This window comes from Crocodylus porosus, unplaced genomic scaffold (assembly GCF_001723895.1).
Source record: "Crocodylus porosus isolate Cpor-Errol unplaced genomic scaffold, CroPor_comp1, whole genome shotgun sequence".
NCBI classification, from domain to species: domain Eukaryota; kingdom Metazoa; phylum Chordata; order Crocodylia; family Crocodylidae; genus Crocodylus; species Crocodylus porosus.
Window position 1 is genome coordinate 93,638,715 of NW_017728906.1, and position 11,216 is coordinate 93,649,930.

At 39.2% G+C, this 11,216-nt stretch overlaps 1 protein-coding gene across 4 annotated transcripts in view; it reads right to left on the minus strand.

The window, feature by feature from the left end:
- Nucleotides 1-312: 312 nt before the first annotated feature.
- Nucleotides 313-11,216, minus strand: part of ATP11A (ATPase phospholipid transporting 11A) — a 228,783-nt gene continuing 217,879 nt past the window's right edge. For 2 of the 4 annotated variants that reach the window (XM_019529645.1, XM_019529644.1), the window contains 2 exons: nt 9,947-10,112; nt 313-642 (listed from right to left, as the gene is read on the minus strand). In XM_019529645.1, the coding sequence (XP_019385190.1) occupies nt 385-642; nt 9,947-10,112 (424 nt within the window). In that variant the 3' untranslated portion in view covers nt 313-384. Of the gene's footprint in view, nt 643-5,092; nt 5,198-8,409; nt 8,499-9,946; nt 10,113-11,216 lie in introns of all 4 variants that reach the window. The other 2 variants (XM_019529647.1, XM_019529648.1) reach the window with 2 other exon arrangements.

Genomic DNA, 11,216 nt, shown 5'->3' on the forward strand with positions numbered 1-11,216 from the left:
TCTGGCTTCAAATTAAAACTGTTGATCTCAAAATGTAGGTCACTGACTGAAACTATACACTTCAAGTAATAAAGGAAATGAATAAGGACGACAGAAGCAATAAATGCACAAAAGCCTTGACACAAAATGAAGATAATTTCTAGTGCTTTCAGTTTTACAGTGCCAGACTGTGCAGGTTGTTCGTTGCAGTTCAAGACAAAAATAGACCAACAGGCCTGGAAGGATTCATACTTCTAGCTCTTGATCCTGTTAGTCTGAACTTTACTTCAGATGGCCAAAGCCAGGTATATTTGAATATGGGTCTGTGACATGTTTGTTTTCTGTATTTGCAAAAAAGAAATAAACAAAAAAATACAGTTCTTAAAGGCTTGAATTGGTGATCTGTCATACAGATGTTTCCAAACCTGACCCACTGTAACAGTAACTTGCACTGGAATTGCAAGGCTTATTTGAATAGCCAAAGACAGATGGAAGTATTGAATAATCAATGCCTCTCCAGTGCGTAAACATCATTTTTTTAGAATGAGAATTAGACCTTCTTGGTGGGGAACTGCTGCAGTCATTGCTCCTGTATCTGGGGCTTTTCATAGAGGCAAGAGGTGTGAATTCTGAAATGTGGTCCCGATACTGCCTTGATGCATTCTGTCAAGAAAATGACAACAATAAAAATAAAACACACAGTAAGTGGGCTATATAAATAGTATAAAGCCTGCTATGTTAATTTCTTAGTAGTGTTATGCCCATGGAATCCTCATAATTCTCAGTAAGCCACCACTATCTGGCTTGCTTGTTCCAAGCAAAGGTGTACCCATCCTCCCTCCTGTTAAGCAAGTGACTAATATTTACACAATTAATTTCAGATGAGACTGAGAAACCCTGCAATTCTTTATATATAACTGCTGAAGCTGACAGTGGACTCAGAGAACTGATGAGAGAATACAAGGATCATTTGCAATTTGAGATTTTTTTATTTAATAGGACTAACATATTTTGCACTGATGCTTTACACATATTGGCTAAACCCATTTATCAGTCTACAAGGAATATTAAGGGGACAGAATAATTTTAGCCATTTTGCTCAATATTTCCAAAGACAGAGAATTCTTCTCAACTAATTTATGTTAGCAGATGAGAATGCATTGTGGTTTAAGTGCACTAGGCTTTTACATCCAAGCAAGATTAGATGTTACAGCTTGCTTAGGTTACATATGACATCTATTTGCAATCTAATACTATTACACGTGAAATACTATCACAGCCTAATGATTCACTAATATTATTCTGTACCATCAAAAAAAGAAAGGCACCAATTTCACAAACTTGGCAATCTCTACTCAGGAAATACTCAGGCCAAAAATAACAGTGGAGTTGAACGACAAGACTTAAGTGTATGTGCATGGATTAAGACAAAACAAGTAAAGTGATTTCCCAAATGAGGGTATCTATTTTCCTTAACACATGCACACATAACTAACAGTTACAGGTTATGGAAGTTATGTGGCTGCATTCAAGAAAACAATACACCCAGGGTGTGTCTACCATGTTATTAGCATGCAGCAGTAAACTCTGCTATGTACTGCACCAGAGTTTATTGCTCCCAGGAGCACCATTTGAACATGTGCCTGGAACCACAGCATGTTGAGCCCAGTAGGAACAGCTCCAGCTGGCAGGCTAACCCCGCAAGCCCCCTGCCAGCTGGGGCTGCTCTGACTTGACTCAAAGTACTGTGGAGGGGCTGGCTGGAGCATGAGGGTGCTCCAGTGTAGGGTGACCTAGCAGGCAGCACCTGTACTGAAGCACCTTTGTGCCCCAGCCAGTCATGTCAGTGTCTACACATGTAGTGCTGTGTAGTAAAAAGCTCTGCAACAGGGTAGTACAAGTGGGGTTAATTAGGCTACTCTGTAATAAATGTCTCATGGAGATGCATCCCTTAAGAATTATTCAAACCAAAGCTATCAATTATTCTCTCATTAAATACTGAATTAACTAGCATTCCTCTATTCAAAACGAAAAAGGGCAAAACAAGGTTAAAATCAAACTAAATTTCAATCATTCTACCCACTTCTTGTTCTGAAAATCTGCCTAATAGTTAACACTATCTTTAATACCAGTAACACCCTAAAAATACTCTTTTATGAACCCAAGAACGCACAAAAGGTTTTCTTTTTAACTCCACAATATAATCACGCTTTAAAGGGAGACATGAAGCCCAGACGCATTTCAGGGACTTATAGAGACCAGAGGTAGACATTAAAAAAGAACCCTTCCCGCAGATAAGTCTCATAGATGTCATGTTATCAGGAATTATTTTATAATGGTTTTAAAAAGATTTAAAAAATGGATCTAGAACTACTTTTTATTCCTCCATCTGTAAAACTAAGTGCCTTAGTTACCATAAATCTCTCTAAAAATAGTGAAAAGTACATTTTGATATAAACGGTTAGATCTTATTCTCCTACCAGGGTCTAAATGGTGGCCAGGCATCCTAGTGGTTTGTTTACACTGGTATGACAGGAGGCCTCAGCAAGAAGTGGGCAGAGTATACCTCACCCATACTCCATTTACTTGCATATATAGGTATACACCAAACCCAGCAGCTTGTCAGTGAGGATATGCCAGGCTTGTCTGTCTGCATCCACTCTCCTGCACTCAGTCTTCACCATAAATGAAAGCAGGTGCTGGGAATGAGCCAAGCAGCTTCACTGGTGAAATTCCAGCATTGAAGTGCATCAGTGAACACAAGAGAGCAGCATGTTGGTGCCTGCACCCTCATCAGGACAGCTTCTATTGGAATGCAGACTAGCCCTAAACACCTAGAGAGCAATATCCTTCCATCCTAGTAGAGTCCCTGAAAACATACTGATGCACCTTTCTTGGCACTGCACCATCACCTTATCCTTAAGGCTAAGTCACAAAAAGTGATAAAGAGTGCTCTTAGGCATTTCAGGGGTGAAACAGCATTTGGTCCTACATGTTTAAATACAATTCTATTCCACTATGGTGAAGTCTCTGGAAAACAGTTAATGCAAAGAGTGAGTGGTCCTAATCAGTTTTTGTGCCTTAGTCCTAAGGCTAAGATAAGGTGTGCTACCCAGGTGGATGCATTAAGGATTTTTAGGGACTGAGCAGGGTAGAAGAGGATCACATTTAGATTCCCAAACGCCACCCAGATGCCTAATATATTAAATAAGATCAGACCTCAAAATATTGGGATTCACAGTCTGCTATCCTGGCAGCTTCCAGTGCCAGCAATATGCTTGGAAGCTGTGCATCCCCCACTTATCAATCTTACAAAGCTCCTGTTCCTAGCTCTACACGGTCACTAAAAGAACGCAGGTGCCCTTCCTCCACATGCCTGCTCTGCCCCCCCATAACTGCTTCACATTTCCACTCACTCTTAGTTTGGCCATTGGTCCTGTTCTATACCAGACCTTTGTTCTCTGTCCATTTATGAATGAGGAACGGACAGCAGAAAGTCCTGCTTTTCAGTTCACTGATAAAAATACATATTAGTGTCTTGCCCTTGCAATTTTATTGGCTGTGCCTAGAGGTAGGGTGGTGCACAGGTAGGAGGAGAGGGTTTATAAGCCAGTCACAGTGTGAGGGAGGCAGGAAGGGAGGTGGTGGCCCCACCCCTTGCTGCTGATTGGGCAAGGTGGCAGTCCCACCCCTCACTCCTGGGCTCTCCCTCACTGAAGGGCTGTCCTGTATTCTGGGGATGTGTCAGTGGCTACCTGACTCTCTCTCTATATACCCTGCCACTTTCCCCCTCCCTTTAGTTTCCCACAAGATATTTTCTAAATCAGCAGAGGGTATGGAGACTGTAGAAAAAAGTAAAGGAGAAAGCAGATATGTGCATTAGCCCAAGTGGAGCATGCTTGCATGAAAAGGCTCGTATTTGTAAGACTAGAGAGATGAGAAGGAACAGGAGCTGGGACAGGGAACTCAGAACCTGAATCCAGATGTCCCTGTGCTCTCCACCCCCGCCACCTCACCGTGCCTGACAATTCTGTTCTGGCATGCAGTGGAAGCGAGGCAGTGATGCCATGAGGAATTCACCACTGCAGTGGCACTTGGGAACTGAATGAAGTTCTGAGCCCCTACTGGGTCCCCTGCACAAAATTTTCTCCCTACTTCTTCCAACTTCTTGGCCTCCCTCACTAACTACCCTTAATGTGGCCGCCAGATACCCCTTGCACCCCTCTACATTTCCACTCACTCATCCTGAACCTTTCCTTTCCAACCTCCTTAGCTGTAGTGACATCATGAGAAGACTGTCCTAAACCCTAATTAAACTAACACCTGTTTAATCTGGAACAATGCACCCACTAAAACAAAGTGCTAACCATAATTAAATATCTGGTTATAGTATGATGTCACTACAGGGTAGAATAAAGGTTGTGTTTTATGTATTTCTGTACCCTGAACAGGTTTGGATTTCTTCAGTGTTAAATCTTGAACTGCAAATGTTTTGCTTATGCAATGGCTGCTTGTCTTGGGGACAAGTACAACTTTCTTAAATTCCTGCTATCTGAATTCCATCTCAATGGGCAGAAATACATACTACAACAAGATACACAATGCAGGCAGCTTAACTGGTGATTTTTTTATCCCTCACTGCTAAGGTTATTTGTATACCTGTTGTCTTGCTTCATTGGCTACATTTAATCTATATTTATGTGTCAGAACCTGAGCTATAATAAATAATACTAATGGGCAAACTTACTTATCTGTCTCTGTCCTACGTATTCAGTACAGATAGTACAAACATCAGTAAAGATGGCTCATGAACACAGATGTGATTGTCATATAATAAAGATTTTCTCAAACCCAAACTATATAGTCTACGTGGGCTCACTGGTCTTCATGACAGATTGCCTTGCCTTGCATTATTAAGTGTCAGAGAAATAAGGATCTTACCTGTGATATGAAACCTCTTGCAAAAAACTAGAATCTCCAAAAAAATTGTAATGATTTTATGTCAAAACAGATAAAGCACAGCAAAAACTCTGGAGGAAATAGTTTTAATTTTAAACAGCACAGCACACCCATAGAAGTGAGTCCAAACTGGCAACATGTACAATACTGTTACCTAGCATTGATCTAATTATGCCTCGGAAGCTGAAAGATTTCCTTCAAGAAGTGGCCCATCGCTGTTCGCCAGTGCATTTAGAGTTGTTTTATGTTTCATATTCTTCTGTAAGGATGAGGAAAAATACTAAGACATTTGCTGAATACATGAGGGAAATCTGAACGAATCTCTCAAGAAGTAAAGAACAGATCTCTAACTATCGTATCAATGTCATACAATGTGATATTTTCTATATATCTACATATATACATATTTTTTTTAAAAAAAAATTATGGCAATGCTTATATTCCTCTATCCTGGGATTAATCTGAGCCCTGTTGCCCAACCGGTCTGACTTTAATCGTATTCTGATCTCAAATACAAAAATGCTGATTACTCTATCAAAGATATTTAAATTGTACCATGAGTAACTACTAAACTGACTCTGCATTCCCTCCCCCCCGCCAAGTATTTTTGGCTACTTGCAGTAGGAAAAAACCTTGTACTAAATTGGAGATTTCTTGAAGAGGTGATCAAGATCTTATAGACTCTGAGCTCTTCCATAGTGTCAAAACTGCCCATGAACAGGTTTAGTGACTATTAGACAAATGTTTATTTCTGTGTGGGCTGGTCCAAACATGCCGAGCCATGCAATTTAAAGGAGAGAATGGTCTCATATACAACTGTGCAGAACAACTACTATGTTGAAAGGAAGGTAACAGTGCACTGAAAGGTAATGTAGGCTGATGGTACAGGTAGGGCATTTTTAAGTACACCACTTAGAACATGAGGAAAGATCAGAATGACCACACATGGGTTCTCTTCCGTGGGAAGATGACAACTTCTACAGCAGGGGTGTCAAACATATGGCCCATGGGCTGGATCTGGCCTGCAGAGCCTCTCTATCCAGCCTCCAGACTATCCACAGGCCACTATGAGTAGGGGGATGTGGCGTGATGCACAATGCAAGACCCCTGTGTCTTGGTGGAAATAGCAATTGGCGGCAGGAGGGAGAGTAAGGGTTGATACAGTTGCAGCCATTCTTCAACTGCTCTAGTGAAGACCTGTTACCCCAGCTGCCAGTACCTGCCACGTGGCCTGTGGTGGAGCTGGAGCCGTCTCCGTGTGGTTTGGGTCAGAGCTGGAGTCACTGCCCCCACCACTACTGTGTGCTCTGACCCACAGCTGCAGCTGTCACTGCCTTTACTTGCTTGTGCCATGGACTGAATCCAGCCCGTGAGGAGCCCACGATCCATATCTGGCCCAGGGTACAAAGTGAGTTGACACCCGTGTTCTACAGGATTCATATTCTTCAGCTACAGAATCCTGTCCTTTGGTTTTAATAGGGTAGGAGGCAGAGATATGAAAGATAGTAGTTTGTTGGTCACTGACTTTTTAAAAATACTGTAGTTCAAGGTCTATGCTCATTAAAGGTAAGAACTATGCTGAGTCCCCAGAATTCCCTCCTAAACCAAAGTACTACTTTTGGCTCCTTCAGGAATAGCAAAGACTTCATAACAAGGTAGATATCCTGCCATTATGATGGAAGTGAAACTCTGAACAAAAATACCAATGAGCAAACAAAATGGGAGAGAAAAGGTATTTTTAAGGGAGAAAAACAAGTTATTTTCTGTGTGCACACAAAATGCTTGGATTGGCATCTGAGTTAGAAAAATGTTTTGGGTTACTGGAATAATGGTCAATTAGAGGCCAATAAAAACTGGAAAGAAGGCAATTTTGAAGTGCTTTTACATTTTCCAATGTTGTGTCATCACGTGGTAGAAATCTCTGCTGCTAGCAAGAGGGAAGAAAGAAGTGGAAATATAACAAATGAATGAAGCTTGTGTATAAAAAGGTCTTCTGTTACAATCAAGAGAACATACCATACATGCATAGTTTCCAAGAAGAAGACTAAATTCAGCTTATCTCATTTTGGCAAGCAGTCCCACCAAAGTTGTTGGGCCCACTGATATGAAAGATGCAAGCAGGTTTTGGCATAAAATTATTCAAAACAACAGATTCCTCCAAAGCTTTTGCAGAAGTATTGATAGTTTTAGCCCAACAAAGTGAAGTTTGCATATACACCACTAAGAAAACCCTAAAAGTCAATCTAAAATGTGGAAGACTCTATATAAGTTAGGGTTTTTTAAAATTTTTCAATGGTAACAATGGTAAATAGCTGTTCACCACACACAGGACTTCCTGTCAATTACATTAATAGTTAGAAACAAAAATAAGTATCTTGGGGCAGAACTGATTTGTAGGGATTCATGATATGGTTTCCTACTGCAGCAGGAGACTGGACTTGATTACTCAGAATGTCCTGAAAGTCTTATGTTCCTTTTTTCAGCCATTGCAGAAGCCTTTAAAAGCATAGTTTAAGGTTTTGTCCTTAAAGGGATGCAAAAAACTTAACTCGCTGTTCCAGAAGCCAGAACAAATCAATATAAAATATTTCTAAGACAATTTTAGCTGAGATTTTGAACACTGAAATCAATTGCCTATATTTTCCTTGCAATTTATACAGCTGCTATCAGTTTGAATGGTTCTACACTTCTAAGAAGAAAGGATTTATATTTATTACCTCCATCTATCAGAAAATATTAATATGAAGCCTGTAAAAGAACCAAATCTTTCTCACAGCTTTAATAGGGCTGTTATTTCACCCTAAATGGTTTATACAAGGACATCTTTTATTATGCAGTTTATGTTTACTTCTTAGTAATCTAAACATTTTGAACAGCATACATTTGCAATCTCTGGGGAGGGGGGTTCCCCCAGGATGATGTATAGACTTCATGTCACAGCATACAGTGAACATTTTTCTTTTTAAAAAAATCATGTTTGCCTGAAATAACTGCTGTAAAACAAAACATCAGAACTGCTGTATTTTCCTCACTGTTGTAGAGCACTGTATGGCTTAAAACCATAATTTCTATGTTAAGACAGAAATAATGGCAAAACCACTATTGGATTGGTAAAGGGCTTGATTATGTCTGTGCGTGGTGAATAGTGTATTTTCTGTCACTTACAATGCAAGCATTCATTGCATTGTGCAACACATTCATCTACAGAAACATGAATGCTTACAAATCTTAGATTGAAGCAGACAAATTATGTAAAATTAAATAATGAGAGTGAGAGCTAATCACCAATGGTCAACAGATTCTGGAGTAGAGGAAAAATCTATACTGAAAAGTATTCTTCTTTAAAGTATAGTAGTTTATATGCGAATCAGAAATGAAGACAATGAATAAGATAAACAGCTCTTGGTGATAAACGTTCTACCATCCTTTGGATGAAAATGGTTGAGCATGCAGAAAGGCAGAAAAAGTCACCTTTTGTTCCATTAGAAACTTAGACTGCTTGAAGTCTGAGAAAGCATAAAGATGGTGGACTGCTCAACAGAAAGGCACTGATGTTTAGTCTGATTTCCCCAGAAGATTGTAGGAAGTAACCGTGCACATCATTTATGTTTAAAGCAAGGTAGCGGTTATTTAGGCAAAGCAGGTTGGAAGACAGGAGGAAACAGCGAGAGGGAAGAAAGAGACACAAGGGATAAATCTGGTTAAAAGCTAAAAGATTTTTTACTGCATATTAAAAAATGAACATTGCCCGTGTTAAGCCCACACTCTGCTTTACAACTGGTTCATTTTCCAACATTAACAGACATGGCAATAAAAAAGGCCATTCTCATTATGTATTTATATACCCTAGTGGGTGGATTTTTTTTTAATTAATCCATTCTCATTCTCTCTCTTTAGACTTGAGTACAAGCATGCACAACCTACATTGTGTTAGAGTGTGGATAATAAGGGCAATTTTCCTGTAAATATCAGTCATAAGCCAGAGTCCACTCAAAGATCTACACAAAAAGCTTCTACACTCTGATCCGCATGGGCATCTTGGTTTGGCATTCTGCTAATCCTACAGATCTGGTTTTATCTCCTGAAATAGGGTATAGTCATAGCTTTATGCATGCAGGGAATGTAGAAAATGGCACTGACAACTAATAGATATGAAAGCAGAATGCTGCTCTCCTCCCTTGCCTAAATATATACTGTCTTCCCAGATTTTATTTTCCTAGGAAGAAAAGCACAATTATTTGCTTTGAATCTATTTAATTCCTTAGAAGGGGGCTCTGCATTGCTTCTGTAAAATAACTTCTACTGTTGGCCACTAAAAGGAATGGGGATAATAGATCTGAACAACAATCTTGTCATCCAGTAATGTGGTTACATATCTGTCTGCTTATACCTGAATACATTGCAAAAATATAATTGAAGATTTTGTTTTTAAATATTAATTTTCATTTAAACATTACTTGTGATATCTTTATAAATTTTAAGTTCACGGTTTTATTGTAAAGGCCACGATGTATTAACCAATGGTCACACTTCCTAGGAAAAACATATTACATAACCAGATTATTTAACATTATTCTATTTTAGCAACAATACACTACTTAATTATATGCATGTTATTTTATCTTTACAGACTGATTAAATAGTAAGCAAGCATATAATGCTATATTGCTGTAGTGGAGATATTTTTGCAAACTTAATTTCAAGTGGATTTGGGTAAAACAACTTTCCTTCCGAATATTGGTTTCACATTTGACTTAGAAAGGACCTTTTAGTTGGCTTCTGTATTTTATACAGCTTTACCAAACTTGTGTAACTTTGTTATATTATGTGAAGCATAAACTAAAGCAAAAGTACATAGAAATTTCAACCTAGAAACAATGACTGCAAACTTCTCACTGAGTACAAACATGGATTCCTATACTTCTTTTATTACTTCTAAAACTCTAGAAAGATCTAATTTTCAAAGATTCATAGTACATGCCACTAAATCTACAAAAAATATTTTTACCTGGATTCTTTCTGTTGCTGTGGGCCACAACTGTCTGCATAAGATCTTCTTGAGTACATCAGGAAGAAGACTGATTATTATGAGCAAAATGATACCCAGCCATGCAGGCCCACTAGACAGCATCTGCATGAACACATAGTACATCCTTTGATAATTAAGAAATGGCCTAGAGGGAAGAGATGAGAAGGAGATATACTTTAGTGGAATCTGATACCTGAAAGAGAAAAGTGTCACAGTGTTAACTATAAAATATATAGCAGAGCAGTGCAAAAGTTGCAGGATCAGATTCCCCAAGGTTCATTTTTCAGTTTGTCAGAATTCATCCGAGGTTCACTTGTGTTTCACATTCTAATTAACCAGAAAAAACATGGAAAAACTCATTTAACTGTGACACTTTACCTGGCTTAGTATCAAAACCACTGTAGTTTTTACAATTATTCAGCCTCAAAAGAATAAAAGGGTGAGGAGTCATGCCTGCTTCCTCGCACCTAGTTCCCTTCCTCCTTCAAAACATCCAGACTCACTCTTAATATTGCCAAACCCGAAACATTTAAAAAACAAATAAACAAACCCCAAATAACACCAAAATCTTTATATATTTTTTTTCATATTTGGGGCAACATGCCCATTCCCAAACTTGTGCAATCCCTAGGGTTAAAGTTCAGTCTTAAATACAATCATAAAGTGTGATTTCCTTTCCCTAACTAGAGGGAACTCCACTTAACATCTTTTACCCCCTGGCCCATCCAAAGTTAGAACCAAATGCCTGGTTGTGGCAGCTGCATTTCTAGTCAGGCAGTGCTTCATGAATCAATTGGCTTCATGACTCATTTATAATCTATCTGATCCCTTCTAAACTCTTCATTCCACAGGTGTTAGCAATCCTCTCCTTTTTAATTGTCTCAATGTTCCAACAACCAAGGTACCCTTTTTGTTCTGCAATTCTGCTGCCTGTTAGCTGCTCCCGGTAATGGAACTCCTATTTCACAGCCCTGTAGATTGTTTTTAACCCATTACAAGAAGTAATGCTTGTTTTTGCTTCAATCTTCAACTGAGTAATACAGTCTCAGGCCCCTAGCCATGATTTGTAAAGCTTCTAGTTTATTTTTAACTGGAGAAAAATACGTGTTGTTTTATATACAAGCTGACCTTGACAGGTTGCAACGGTGGGCGGATGAGAATAGGATGGGGTTTAACACTGACAAGTGCAAGGTGTTGCACATGGGGAGGAAGAACCGGCACCACACTTACAGGTTGGGGAACTCCCCTC